Here is a 16,266-nt window from a genome sequence, read left to right on the forward strand (position 1 = left end):
AATCGCAAATCTTACTCGCTTCGACATGCAAGATGATAAAAGAAACACAAATTGGATCTGTATCCTTCACTATAAGTTTTTATAGACATACAACAGTTATTTGCCGACTCACTGAAATGTTGTGATTTTGTCACAGTATAGTAATCCCTTCCCACACTAGTTCATTATGAACTTGACCAAATTCGAGAATCCGGGATACAAACTCCCTCGTTCTAGTGCTACATCGTACTTATATTTTCTACAAAATCATTTCACATGGAAAACTAACATTAATTTGATTTATATTTACATTTCTCCATCTCCCAATGCACTCTTCGAATTCGCAGAGAATTTATGATGTCGTGATTTACCATTTACTGGCAATACACATTTCGCTTCCGAAGGACATTATCATACATGTATTTTTACTACAGAGGGCAACCGATATTGATTATTAACAGTCGAACACCATTTTGTATATGTTTGCTATCCGCACACGGCGAAACGCATATGGAACTTCACGGGATATATAGAGAGGGCTGGTTTATACTAAACTCAGATTTGTCCTTATGTGAAAATCACGATGATATCTTGTCAGGTATTAGTAGTCGTCTTTCTCTGGCTCGATTGCTGGAAACTGAACATTTGCATAGACACCGGTATCCATGTATGTATGCTGTAAATAACAATATTAGTAGTAAAAGAAAAGAACTATTATATTAAACTATTTGAAATGCATTAAAAAAGGAAAAGTCAGAATGGAAATTGGAATGTACCAGAAAAGTAGAAGATGCGTTCGTTTCTAAAACGGTTCAAATTGTGTTAGTGTTTTAAATTGTGTTATGGTACTAGTAATAGTAGCTATAGCAGCAACTGTTTATTGTATATCGTACCTCTATTTCAGAGATCATATCATTGAACGTAGCCGCAATATGTGCAAATGAGGGTCGCGCTTCAGGATTCTTATTCCAACATTCTGTCATAAGGTGATATCTGGAAACACAAGTAACCATTGGTTATAACAAGATGCGAACTTGTATATACCTAGCATTATGCCCTCATTCTTTACCAATAGTGTGCCTATTATAAAAAAACAAATACCAGGTGAATAGGGAACTATATCAGGCGGTACTATTTATGAGCTACATCGTATAATTGAAGACAGAGATAAAAGACTAGTTTGCGTCTGACGTCACTATCAATCAAATTCCCTCGATCCTTTATTGGTTAATAACACGTAAAAAGAAGGTCGATTTATCTGGTGCCGAGTGGAGAAAAAGAATGGCACCAAATGGCGAAAATTACGAAAAAAACAACTTTTCTAGGCATTGTTAACATGGTGCCTTCGCATAAGAAAGTTTCCTACTATAAAGACCTAACTTTTCAGATGGTTTGTATGTTTGAAGGTTCAAAATTAACAATAATGCGCCCTGTTTTATCGCCGCGTTCGGCAACTCACATCATCACGACACTTGTAAAAAAACCGTGCTCGAGTTTGATTGACAGATGACGTCAGACGCAAACTAGTCTTTTTGGGTGGGTGCGGCGTGCCGCACCCACCCTGTATTCTCTGACTATTGACCTACTTTTTCACATGCCGCAGTGTTGAGAAAATATTCGTGCCGTTTATATCCCAAACACCCACAGAGGTGATAGTTTACGGCGAGTTTTGTAATTATTACTTGATTTTGATATGTAAGTAATACGATAAAGTCGTCATAGGCAGTAATGTGTTTGAATTAAAAGAAATAACAAAAATAATTATTTAAGTAATAGAAATACTATTTGGAAATTGCAGCAAGATTTGCAGATGTTTTTATTTGAACAGTACCAGTTCACCAGTTTTGCTAGTTTTCCTAATCTTTGGGCTAAATTAATAGCATCGTGAAGGTCATATATATCATTTTATACTGACAGCTTGTATGTGCATTGTGTTCAGTGTGTACATAGGCTATTTACTTTTGTGACAAATAGTGCTTGGTGATGCTTGTTTAAGGTATTATAGACAAATTATTAGAATGCATGTGCACCAGTAGAAATGGCCCAGGTTGAATAAAATAAATAAACATATGAATGAATATTTTATTCCTGGATTATTTTTGTTGGGACAAAATAATGATATAGTTTGACGCTTTGAAATACAGTTATGTTAATCATAATAAAGTTACAAAGTTAAAAAATAATATCGAAATATTGTAAAATCAAACTTTTCCCCTCATAAGTTGTATCAAAACAACATATTGAGGAAATTGATATGACATATTTTTAAACTTTGATATGGAAAGATACCCCAGCCCTGTTGTCTCACCAGAGAAGATGAGCAGAAGTCTTTCTATCTGATGATTAAAAAAAATCTAGGTATGATTACGAAAATGTTTTAAATAACTATTATCTACAAAAGTTTTATAACCATGTTTTATATAAAATGTTAACATAAAACGTCTTGTGTTATGATGTGAAGGGTTAATATAAAAACAGGGTAAATCTGTTCCAACTGACCAACAGAGAACAGAGGATAAGCAATAGATCAGATTAAAATCAGGGAAAATATGACACAACCTCCAATGGGGGAATAACAAACGTATAAACGTATAAAGTTAAAAACTCTTTTAACTTTGTTTATACGTTTTGTGTTATTCCCCTATTGGAAATCGATGTTGTGTCATATTTTCCCTGTTTTTAATTGTGAACTCATTCTTTTATTTCTCTTGACAATTTTTCATTTGCCCACCCTATTCCTTTTAAAGGAATTTTTATTATCTCTGTCTTCCAGTATAATACTTTAGAGCTACATTTTAGTACTTTATTTCTAACTTGGCAGTTGTGTGATTCCTTAAAAGCAAAGATATAAAATAAACTACAAGGATTCTAAGATAATTCGCTATTCAGTCCGTCATGTACCTAGCCATTCAGAGATGTTTATTGCTGCGATTAACGTGGGATGTTGTGTTATTATGATGTGGACCCAATTCATGTACTCATCTAACTGCTCTAGAAACGCCAACTACTTCTTGGTATTGCAATTGACCAACAAAATAATGGCCTATTTAAGACAAAACATAATTACGTTTTGCAAATTACGTCCTGCGATTGCACGAAATCAAACAAATATAACTACGTACACTGCGTTGTCAAGACTTGCAGGTTTGGGCATACGGTATCCTTCCGATAGCTCGTGTGCTAAATTCCGGGTTGCCATGCCTGAATATGGTGTTGCACCTGTTAAGAAGAAAACATTTCCGACTTAATCAGAAGAGACTAATGCACTTATTATAAATTGTACTATAATCGTATAAGAGAATAGATGATACATATAAGATACGCAATTCGTCATTAAAATTCCTACCAAGCGTTGCAATCTCCCACAGTAAAACGGCGTATGACCATCTGAAATAATAATAATAATAATAATAATAATAATAATAATAATAATAATAATAATAATAATAATAATAATAATAATAATAATAATAATAATAATAATAATAATAATAACAACAACAACAACAACAACAACGACAACAACAACAACAATACTACTACTACTACTACTACTACTACTACTACTACTACTACTACTACTACTACTACTACTACTACTACTACTAATAATAATAATAATAATAATAATAATAATAATGATAATAATAATAATAATAATAACATTTATATAAATTTATAATAATAGATTGAATTAGAATGGGTTATTAGATCTCTCCACATGAATAACGCTATAGCTCAACAATGAAACAAACAAGGTAATCATATACTTACACGTCACTCTTAGTTGAATATGTACTGTAACACAGGGATTCAATCGCTAGCCAACGGGTAGGAACACGTTGCTTGTTTAAAAGTTTAAAAAATACCGGAATTATTCTTATGAGTTATCCTCAGTATAATAATACTTTTTACTAAATGCTTTGACTGTTTATGGTATTAATTGATATAATATTTAAAAGATATTTGACAAAAAGCTTATTCCTAAATCATTTAAATCAAATTACATAAAAGCTATTATACTTTTGTTTTTGTGGAAGAAGTAACCCACTAGATTCGTACGAGTACCTTTGAAGTTTTGACGTATACGTCTTCACCACGTGACATCCCGAAATCTGACACTTTAGCTACGAGATCATCATCTAACAAAACATTTCTTGCCGCCAAGTCCCGATGGATAATCTATATAATAATAATAATAATAATAATAATAATAATAATAATAATAATAATAATAATAATAATAATAATAATAATAATAATAATAATAATAATAATAATAATTCATTCATTCATTCATTCATTTCATTCGGCTGCGAAGCAGGCGACTACAAAGTTTCTCCATGTACTACGATCTGAAGCCAAAGTGGCAATGGCATCTGGCAGTAGAAAGTTGTCGAAATCCCCCAACAGTTTTTGCACATAAGACAAGTAGGATGTTCTTTGCCTTCCAGGTCTTCTTTTACCATGTAATGGGGTGTAGAGAGCATATCTTCTGCATGGTGGTTCATCTTCCTGCATCCTCAGGATATGTCCCAGGAATCGTAGTTGTCGTGATCTGACAGAGTTGATAAGATGCACAGTGTTGGTGATGGTATAGACCCTTTCATTACTAACATGGTCGGTGCGCTTGATGTTCAGCATTATCCTGTAACATGATGTACCAAAAGCGTTGATCTTATTTTCCATATCAGTAGATATCACCCAGGACTCACAGCCATAGAGCAATACTGTAACACAAGTGGTGTTAATAATAATAATAAGAAGAAGAAGAAGAAGAAGAATAAGAATACAAGTTTATTGGAGTTTTTATATCATTTGAGTAACGTATCAGACTGGATTGCTGGTGACGATCTGTAAATCAGTTTTCCATCTGGTATGAGCCTTAAAATTGGCTGAAAAGTATTACAGCCACATCCCCCATATCCCAGATAAAATTGAGATTTTGGGATCTGAAAAAAAAGTAAGTGTTTTACTGATTTTTCCTGTTACTATATTAAGGCAGATATGTGCTTCCTTTAGACGGTATCGAAAATCAAATGATGGTGTGCCAACTACTATAGTGTACTGTTCTATAATAAACTGCTCGTATTTTTTTCTAGTACAATTTTAGGCCAGATATTGTTGTTTCTTTTAGATGGTATTAAAAGGTAGCCTATTTCCAAATGGTAATGTGCCACGTACAAGTGTTCTATAATAAATATTTGTTTGTATCTTTTGACCATTCCTTGGCCAGCATAGGTTTTCTTCTTTCTATAAACATTAATGCCTATTATATGCCTTAATGCCTATACAACCTTACGCCGAGTTTGGAAAGATGATCCATTCCTTTCGCAACATCCAAAGCAAAGCTCATCAATCTTGTTGGTTGAAGCCGATGTGTTGCACCGCTTTGGTCCCGTCGACGAGTTGTTCTCAAATAGGTGCGCAGATCTCCAAAGGTAACAAACTCCAACGCTACGTAAAGTTGTCCTTGTAACAGGATAAACATAAACGTTGAAAGGTATTACCAGAACAAGTATACTTCGAATCACATTTTACTATAAATGAGGAAGAGGCTTTTACTCGGTGCTTTTGAGGTCCAAAACACATAATGCAGATTGTTCAAAATTGCATTAGATGAGTGTTTTGGTGCAAAAGTATGATTTTTGACCTAAATGATTTTTGAGCGCTTCATTAACTCATGCCTTATTTCGATATGTTTTTATATTTTGTTCGGTCGTCCCGGCCGGTCATACTCTATTTAAATACTATTGAACGGAAAAGGCTCTCACCTCCATGTTCGCATGCACCGATCAAACTTACAACGTTACGATGATGACCTATTCGTTTCATTGTTTCAAGTTCAGCATTGAAATCATCCTTGTCTTCCACAGTAGCCTTACCTGTGCGAATAAAATGACTTTACTAGAAATATAAGAACGTTTGCATTATAAAGGCATTAACATTTCAACCTGAATATAGAGATGTATTTGAGATAAAATATTGATTTAATACTACACAGCATGCCAACCTTCTTTTGACAGCGACTGGCGAGTGTACAGCGAACATCTATAATATTCTTCTTCTTCTTCTTCTTCTTTACATGGGACATGACCCATTTAGGGTCAAATGTCACGGAGGGGTAAAATACATTTTCTACTATCATACAGATTACATGGTATATTAATGAGATTTGGTCATGGACTTTGGCTATAGGACCATCAATAAGATTATTTAAATCTTTCAATTAAACTTACTTTTTAGAGTTTTAATAGCAACAGGTATGTGCTTATCTTCTCCTTTATACACTCCTTTCCTGACTTCCCCAAACTGTCCCTTTCCCAGAATTGTATCAGATAAATCTAGGTCATTCCACTGAATCTCCCATTTGAAATTTCCTGAAGCTACATTTTGTGTGCCTACATCCTCATACGTTGCCGCCTCATCTACAACTACACGATATGTGTAACAATTCTTTGCTATATCCTAAAACAATAATTGCAATATTCAAAAGTATTAATATTCTTATCTCCGTGTTTTTCTCTGGGATTTTATGCATTATGATTGAACACGTAATGGTATGATAGGTTAAAAAGGTCTTTGACAAGACGGAATATTTGAGGTACTGTAACTCAACTTTTATTGATACGCCTCTTTGTCACATTATGTTCTAATGAATTTTTATTTTAAAAATGAGAAAATATTTATTTTTGTCATCCCGGAAATAATTTATAACTTTTTTAATATTACCTGACTTTGGCTTCGCTGTTGAAGATTAAAACTTTCATCGGAGACAGGGGCGGTCCTTTTCCTCTTATACAATACAATAAGAAAAGACACGCAGACTACAACAATCACTGTCAACACCACCACAGCAACAATCAAAGCAGTATCACCACGTGGTTCATTATCTTGATACCAGAGAAAACAACAACAAACGACGTTATAAGACGTCGCATATCTGCCGCCCTCTGTCTAGACGTTCACCTTTCCTACAAATTTATTTTCGTTTATATTTACTGACTAAATCACGTTCTCAAGAAAGTAGATCGTCTAGACAGATGCCGGCAGATACGTAATGTCTTACACTGATGAGGGGTCTTATTTACGACTCACACCATACATACAATACAGCAGATAAAACTACAATAAATTTAGTTATTAACAACGATAAAATGTGTCCGGCCACATTAACACCATACAGTTAGGCTCTCACAAAAAAGAGATGCTATTGACTCTGAAAGATGGTTAACCCCGTATGTCACATTGTTAGAATTTACAGTAAACACACCGGAACAGACACAATGCAATTTGCAGGCAGCGGCTAAATCAGCGCCAATATTGCAACATTGAAACAAACAACTATGCAAACATCAAACCCCACACATTCCCTCGTAGGCAATGAGGATAAAGTGCCTTGCTCAAGGACACAACACGTTGACACAAGCGGGGCTCGAACTCGCAACCTATGGAGAGTCGGGCGCCTTATCCACTCGGCCACAAGTGCTCCACTACTGGATTTGCATACTGACTCTCCTGGTTCCCCCTATAGTTCAAATCCCTCGTTCAAATGATAAGTTTTGGTTTCGGATTAAAAGGAGGGGCAGAACTTGTCTGCAATCATAACATCTAAAGCTACATTTATACTACATAGCTGAGCGACAGCAATTGGCTTTTACCCAATGAGGTAGAGCGCTTTTTATTACGTTGGGAAAAGCGCTACTACCTCATTGGTAAAATACCATCCGCTTTTTGCTTAGTTATAGAGTAATCATTTCAACTTTAGTGTAGGGAAGACCATAAGCATATAATAACTTTATTCAGACTAATTGTCATGATTGTGCTAAGCAAATATCGGACATATATCCGGCTGTGTTTATATTGAATGAAAATATGGATCGGATATCAATCACACGTGGACAGTAACAGGACTGTGGCATGGGTGCTGGATGTATAAGCGTCGTAAAAACCTTTTGTTTGTAGGAAACATAAACAATGCATGATGGAGATGATTTGATTATGAATTAGTTTATTGTCCCTGGTAAGCATAAACACAACTATATATCCTCTTCTTCCCTCTCCCCAGTGTCCCCTCCCAGCAAACAAAAAGCATTTTCGACATCATTCGCAAAAGCTTAGAAAAGGTTGACAGAAAACATTTAAATGTCGGGTTATATAAAGAACATAAAAAGGGTATAAAACTTTTCATAACATTCAAAAACATTTGTTGTTAACCTAATGCAAATATTCTAACAGAATGTTATTTAAGGGATCTAAAATGAGCGTTTATTGCGTTTCGACAGTATTTTTTGTAGGACATGAGAGCACCTCAGACCTATCGAATTGCATTCTGAATATCACAATATAATACAAATTTTATGACAAATTACAAAATTTGATATTTTTCAAATTTTTGATATATAACAGTCCTCGAAGTAAATTATATAAATCTAATGATATATTTTAAAGTGTATGTAGGAGGAAAAGCCGACGGTCAATTGAAACTTTTGACCTTTCATATTGAAGATATGGATTTTTTCCCCAAAAGACCTATTCAATTGATCGTCGGCTTTTCATCCCACCTACATACACTTTAAGTATAAATCATCAGATTTATAAAGTTTACTTCAAGTACTGTTAAATATCAAAAATATCATTTTTTAATGATTTGCCATAAAATGTGTATTAAATTGCGAATTTCAAAAAATGTAAATTATTTGATATCAGAATGACATTCTTCGTATTCAGAATGCAATTCGATATGTCTGATGTGCTCTGATGTCACAAAATAAATACTGTCCAAACGTTCATACCCCAGCCCTTAAGTATTTAAAAAATATTTGGCAAAAAATGTTTGCAAAAAAATATTTTGTAATAACAATTTAATAATAGTGTTGTATTGTGTTTCTATACAAAGCGTTTCAAAACGTTACAATAACATTTATATAACCCGACATTTTAATGTTATTAAAAAGTTTTTATCCAAACTCAAACCTAAAATATAACCTGTATAAAACGTTTTTACAACATTTTTGTGTTTGCTGGGCTTCCACCGCCTACCCCCACATTCGACATCTCCTCTCCCTACCCATCTGTTTCTTTTTTCTTTCTTCCCTTACCACATCCCCCATCCCACACACACACCCCTCTCTCTTACTTGAATAAAAGTCAAATAAAAGCCTATACAGGGTGTCCCAGAAAAAAATTACCGAGTGAATAAAATTGAACGTAAGTCGAAAACTAGACATCAGAATCAAAAAATTAAAACTGTAGCGCATAGCCTATTTTACCGTGCATCACATTCAACAATTTTATTTGATTCGCTTGAGTGGTTGCGAAGAAATTAACAATTACATAATGCGCGCATCAATGCAGTTCATTCCAAGTTTGATCAAAAGGCGTTTTTTTCTCATACTCGCTCACCGCTTCCTAAAGTAAATGTATCTCATTAAATTTAGTCCACATTATCTATTTTATAATCCGACGGTGTTATGTTATTCATGCTTGATGAATATTGATGAATACAATTTTGTCCGAGAAAACTTTGATTTCTGCAATTGGAAGCTTTCCAACTTCAATTCTTTAGGTTGTGCAAATATGTTATATTTTAACTTTCCAAAGAACATTTGAGCCAAGAATGACAATAAATAAGCGCTTACAGCTTTACGTGTGATTTTTTTATACCATGCAACATTAATGTTGACGTTTTAAAATATTTAATCTTTGCAATACTAGAAATATTCCAAAAACATTAATGTGTGTGAGAATTTTTTTTTAAGCCAGATGGAATTCTTTATGCAATCAATAATTCTTTTTGCACCATTTATATCAACATTAACGAGACAAATACTGAGCATCATCTTACATGCAACATTTCATTTTCAATAATCATGCAAGTTTTCAAATTTGAGCAAACCCTAATTGCATGTTTTGCAAGAAACAGATTATTTATATTAGAAATATAGGTCGTATTCGTAGACATGTAAACAGGGAGACTGCCGAAATGATGGTACATGCCTTCATAACATCCAAGATAGACATTGGCAACTCTCTGTTGCATGGCATCACAAAGACCCAACTGCACCGACTACAGAGAATTCAAAACATTGCTGCCAGACTTATAACATACACAAAACCACGTGAGCACATTACACCTGTTTTACATGACTTGCATTGGCTACCAGTTGAACAAAGAATCGAATTTAAAATAGCCTTGTTTGTCTACAAGATCTTGTGTATATCAACTCCAGCATATTTAAATGAACTTGTAGAAATGTATTCAACAACTCGTAACCTCCGTTCTACTACAAAAGGACTTCTTCAAGAAACAGTTGCCAGAAACCAGTGGGGCAGCAGATCATTTCATGTTTCAGCTGCAAACATTTGGAACAATCTGCCATTTTCGGTTCGCTCTGCCAAGAGCTTGGGTAGTTTCAAAACAAATGTGAAAACACATTTGTTCCAAAGTGCTTTTAATTGACTCTTTGCATATCATGAACTATACAACACCGATGAACTGTTTTTGTTATTAATTGTTATAGTATGTTTGTATCATTGTACATTGGTTGTTTTTTGCAAAGCGCCATGAGCGTCTCTCGACGGATACCGGCGCTTTATTAAGTGTACATTATTATTATTATTATTATTATTTAAAAAGAACGAAAAGGATTTCATAGAACAAAATATGAAGCCCATTGACAGTTAACCACTAGTGCGCATTGTGTTGAATGATCTTTCTTTCAAACTTGGAATGAAGTGAATTGACGCATGCGTTTATGTAATCGCTCATTTCTTCGCAATCAGTCAACCGATTCCAGTAAAATTAGCGTATAAGATGCAGAATAAAATGGGCTACATGCTGATTTTTGGATTCTGATGTCTATTTCTCGACTTATGTTCAAGTTTATTTGCCCGGTATTTTTTTTTTTTTTATAAAGCACCTGAATTATTGGATAGATGTTGTTTATATCATTCGAGTCACTCTTTTGTAATATCGAGAGCCAACATTTTGATGGTCTAAGTTTTTTACAGTCAAAATAGCTTATTGGATCTTCTAAAGCACGAAATTTAAACACTTCATTATACTTATGTATACTTCAAACCAAGCGACTATGCTGTTCACACGATTATGTAACAACCTGAAATGAAAACCAAAACTCCTTGATACATATTTTAAATTTCTAACAAAGGGTACAAACAAAGAAATCGGTAATGACGTCACTCAAGAGCTTAGGCAGGAAAATAGGAAACCACGTGACCAAAACCAAACCCAATACTAAAACTAAATATTTGAAACGAGTGAATGAGTCTGGTCAAAGTAACTTCTTGTATTTTAATATTTTGTGCCCAAGGTAAATTTGCTGTGTAAAGCTCCTAGAAACAGTTTGCGTTGGGTGCTTTATTATTTTATTATTGGCAATTGGCATCCCTTTGAAAATATAATAGAATAAAACAAAAGAAGTAAATTTCAAAAAATATATAATAATGTGTTGCATACCTTTCATTGGAGATGTTTCTTGTGTTGTTGATTTAGTAGAACTGACAGGAATGGTGGATATAGGTTGTGTTACCTCCTCTTCTGTAGTTGATTCAGCTGGTGTGGTTGATTCAGATCGTGTTACCTCCTCCCCTGTAATTAATTCAGCTGCAATGAAAGAGTGGTGGATTCAGGTCGGGCTATTATGAATATAGTTTTTCTACCACCTTGCCCCGTGACAACTCTCTAGTTCGAAGGTGTTTTTTTTAAGTATCACTGTCTGTGTTATCAGGTAACCATATTAAAATTACACGTTAAAAACACACAGACCGCAAGCCCGGCAGGGCTGTAGTGAATCGGTATCGCCTTAATACATTTTCTTACATCTAGAGCAATATCAATATCTTCATCTCAAAAAAATTGACTCGTTTCTGTACAATTTAGAATAATCATATAACATTTTGTTAGTCGGTTACAAGCTTATATCTCGTTCGGGGCATATTTGTGAAAAATCTGGAATCTGCACATGTTTTATTAAAGAGAAATGTCCGAAATAATCGCTGTTCTACATTAGTTAACGTACACACTTGACTTGCCAATACTAGTCTGGAAGGGGTATGTGTAAACCACACGGCCTAGATATTAATTGAGATGTGTCGGGAGATGGGGTAAAATAATTGTTTGATAGAAATTGTGCTTTCAATAAGTTTACTCATAATGTAGTGCATTTGCCTGAGGCTGATTTTAGCATTGGGGGAAGGTACAATTTCGGACTTTATGCAACATTGTTTTGTTATTATCAATTTAATTGGGGTTTGAGGTGATATTTCCTAAACTTCTTAAGCAATTGGCATTTTCCAGAGCTGAAATGCACTTACAATGTACCAAGCTTGAAATATGGCTCTTAAAAGTGGTACGTACTCAGAAAATGTGAATATCTCTCAAATGTATAAACTTACGGTACAAAAACAAATACGCGGATTCCTGGTTGTTCAATGAACTTACGCTGTCTATTTGTGTACAGTGAGTTTATAATACTTGCCCCAAGGAGCCATTGAAACTTTTTGAGTATGTACCACTTTTAAGAGTATTTTTTTCAAAAGCTCATCCCACATTCAAAACTGGTGCATTACAAGTGCATTTCAGTTCTGATCAAAACTTATTGGTATTTAGGTTCAGTATATAACCTCAAACTTCAATAAATTGGGTGCCCAACATCGGTTTAGAGGGTCTCATTATATGAAAGTTCGTAAACAAATAACATATTTGACATTATATTGACAAGGACCATTCGTGTCTTTTCATAATAAAATCCAAAAACAAACTATTTTCTTTACTATAACTTAGCGTGCCAAATCATCATGTGAAGAAAAATCATTCTCAAAGGTGGGTAACCTGATTGACAATCTCCCCCCCCCACACACACACACTTTACTACATCAAAATGCTGATTTTGGTATCAGATGAAAGTTCATATTTTTTTCATAAACATATTGAAATTTGGCGTTCCAAATCGGTATATTTCCGAAGAAATCATCAAAAAACTGTCGAATTAGTCTCAAATATGGTATACCACATTTGAGACTAATTAGGCAGTTTTATGATGATATCTTTGGAAATACACTGAGTTGGAACTTCTAATTTCAATATGTCTATGAGAAAAATAGGACCGTTCACTTGAAATCCATATATTACATGATCATGATGATTATCATTAATAAAAACGCTGTAGACTACCAATATCACGCTGTATAAATGTCGGTAATCCCATTAGGAATTAGTCACATTTACAAAAAACATTTACATGTTCTTTTTGCATGAGTGCTTGAAAGGGATGACATTTTATGTTATACGTAAGTTTTAAATATTTGATTTTCCAAATATATCAGGTCACCTTCCTTTAATTTGAGACTTTTTACCTACCTTGAATACGACAGGTATTCCAAACCACTATGAACATAAAAAGCAATGTCTCGTAGTCAGCCATCGTATTGTAAATGTTTTCTTTCTTCCGTTATGTCCAAGATATATGATATAGCAATGAATAGGCAAAATATAAAAATCTTTTATCGCCAATTAATAATTACCTTTAACTGACACATTGGATAACGACAGGTTGCTTTCGATTGAATTAACGACCCGGATGTGAAGAAATAATGAAACCAGAAAAAATATCGAAGATAAAAAGATAAGATCAAAGAAATAGACTTAAATCTACAAATGAATATAATGTACTTTTAGTGTGGATCGAGGTATAGTAGGGTGTGGGGTGGGTGTGTTTTGGATTTGTGCCTGCTTGTTATAAGTTCTTTGTTTCTCACTTTCAATACAAGGACCTTGCTTCATGCCACATTGTTATATACGGAGGGTCTTTTTATCTTTTCAGTTTCCGTAACTCTATTGTTCAGATACGAAAACGCAAGGGATTCAGTAAGTTTACTGTAATCTGAAGGCTATCTGACTTCATTGATAACTCTGAAGTACCAATCAGCTTATTTCAATAGAGGTAATTGCCTGTGTCAATAAAGCCCATAAAGGCTGGAGATAAAATAGTATTGAACAAGGGTGTCCGACCGCTGTTTTAATGGTCTAGCGCCCTCTCGTGTTTGACAGTGATAAATTGATTCACATTATTATGACAAAATGCAAATCCGAATGAAAAGGTCCACTTTTTTCTGTAAAAACGTTGAAAATAAGCCCTTCAATCACAAAAGGTCCGCTTATGAGCCTGTCGCACCCCATTGCACTTGTGCAGGACCACAGTGTCGCCCTTCACTCGTATCAATGTCTATCTCCCTATTTTGCTTCCTCCTGCCCCCCCCCATATGATCAGTCTCCCTACTCCCCTCCCCGTCCCTACTCTCTCCTCTCGAGCTCTTCTCTTTCTAGTCTTTCCGTCTCTCCCTCTCCTCTCTTTCTTCCTCACCCCCTCCCACTCTCGCTTGTTCAGTCTCAACTTAAGTATCTCCCCCCTCCCTCCCCCCCCTCGCGAAATTTATCCGTATGATCCATGACTGAAAATAAGCTCTGCAAAAATAAACATTTAAAATAAACCCGAGTCTTGCATATAGGCCCAACCAATTATCAGATTAGCTTGCCATGAATAGAATACATTATCTTTGCTCCAATGCAAATTCTTTTGTATTGCATTTCAGTATAAAACATGAGTACCAAATCACCACTTGTACGCGCCTCATTGGGAGATTTTAGACGCTCGTTTCATCGCCAATATGAAAGACTTTTGCTTATAACTTGGCAACATGGTTAGTATATATTTCAATGCAAGACTTTTTTAAGAGCCACTTACGTCTAGGCGTAAGTACATATACACCAAACACAAGTCAATTGAAGCCGTACAATTTACCGCGAATTTAGGACCGTAAAATTTAGACTCTTCTTTTGTCTAGATTGGCACCCAACCGCACATCTCAAGATTTTATGTAAAAAATCAATATAACTTACCAAAACGAAAACTGAAATTCACGAGCTTCAAATTTTCAGTAACTAACAAAAGGCTAGAATAAAAGATTGGTCATACCTGGGAGACTACCACTTCAGAATAACAATGACTTACAAAAACTATTACGGATACGGAAACAGAAACTGAAAAGATAAAACGACGGGGAGTAAACGTACAATTAAATTTCAAAAATATCAATTTTTAATAATTTGCCATAAAATATTATATCGGTGTATTATATCGGAAATTTTAAAAATCAAAATTTCTTTGATATTAAAAGGACCCCAGCAGACACAAAGCGTTTTCAAGTTCATTCACAAAAGGTTAGAAAGGTTTGTCAGAAAACGTTTAAATATCGGGTTATATAAAGGACAAGTAAAGGGTATAAAACTTTTTTATAACATTCAAAAACATTTGATGATAACCTACTGCAAATATTCTAACATAAGTGTTGACAAAATATGTGGCGAAAAATATTCGCAAATTTTTTTTTACAATAACATTTGAAAAATATTGTTGCAATGTGTTTACATACGAAACGTTTTAAACATTTTCATGACCTTTATATATCCCGACATTTAATGATATTAAAACGTTTTTAACTAAGCCAAAACCTAAAATATAACATGTTTAAAACATTTTAAAAACGTTTATTTGTTTGCTGGGACATTCCTCGTATTCAAAATGCAGTTTGATATGTCGGATGTGGTCTCTCCCACAAATAACACGTAAAAACGTCTCTATCCGAGCCCTAAAGTTAATTACAGTGTAAGTATATGGTCGAATCCAACGAAAAGTGTACACGGCATGTTCAGGGCCATAACTTAAAAGTATTAATCAATTGGCATTCGTTTTTGTATTGTGTTTATTCGCCTTGATCATACGCTTCGCGCCATATAAAATAAGACCCCCTTCTGTGAAAAACTTAGACACAGAGACCCCAAAACATGCTATTTTTACACATTTTTTCAAAATATTTCTTAAAGTATTTTTAAAAACATCTAAATCAGTTATGAAAAGAAGTCATTGGATTGAATCTAAATTGATTTCCTGAAAGGTGTGTATTCAAAGATTGCCTGTTCATTTTTTCACATATTTGTACATAATTATGAATTTTTTGTGATAATTTTTGAGTGGTATTTTTTACATTACCTACGAATACAATTTTTCATAGCACTAGATATATCTTTAAAAAATGGAAATCACTAATAAATGCGCAATTGATACAAGCTTTGATATGTCCAATACTGAAATGCATTGCATTCGGACATCTTTATTATTGTGTTTAGCTGCCAGAAATTCTAAATGGCACAAAGGTAGGTTTGGTAAAAATATGCATTACCTCCGAATACATGTTAAAAGCTGTGCC

General features: G+C 34.2%; 1 protein-coding gene across 1 annotated transcript; it reads right to left on the minus strand.

Moving 5' to 3' along the window:
• Positions 1–580: 580 nt before the first annotated feature.
• Positions 581–13,424, minus strand: LOC140168889 (angiopoietin-1 receptor-like). Its single transcript, XM_072192223.1, has 12 exons — positions 13,361–13,424; positions 11,459–11,605; positions 6,712–6,872; positions 6,219–6,447; positions 5,754–5,864; positions 5,282–5,451; positions 4,048–4,161; positions 3,754–3,824; positions 3,326–3,366; positions 3,102–3,198; positions 873–972; positions 581–655 (listed from the first exon to the last, which is right to left on the minus strand). The coding sequence occupies exons 1-12, from the start codon at positions 13,422–13,424 to the stop codon at positions 581–583; spliced, it is 1,380 nt and encodes a 459-aa protein (XP_072048324.1).
• Between the last annotated feature and the right edge of the window lie 2,842 nt (positions 13,425–16,266).

The sequence above is a fragment of the Amphiura filiformis genome, chromosome 1, assembly GCF_039555335.1.
Source record: "Amphiura filiformis chromosome 1, Afil_fr2py, whole genome shotgun sequence".
NCBI classification, from domain to species: Eukaryota; Metazoa; Echinodermata; class Ophiuroidea; order Amphilepidida; family Amphiuridae; genus Amphiura; species Amphiura filiformis.

Excerpts from the sequence above, each read along its gene's own strand:
- LOC140168889 (XM_072192223.1), bottom strand. The coding sequence starts at position 13,424 with ATGGCTGACTACGAGACATTGCTTTTTATGTTCATAGTGGTTTGGAAT. Across the intron at positions 6,873-11,458 it reads AGAAACATCTCCAATGAAAG|ATAATGAACCACGTGGTGAT; the intron begins GTATGCAACACA and ends TCTGGTATCAAG. Across the intron at positions 5,452-5,753 it reads CGGTGCATGCGAACATGGAG|GACAACTTTACGTAGCGTTG; the intron begins GTGAGAGCCTTT and ends TCCTGTTACAAG.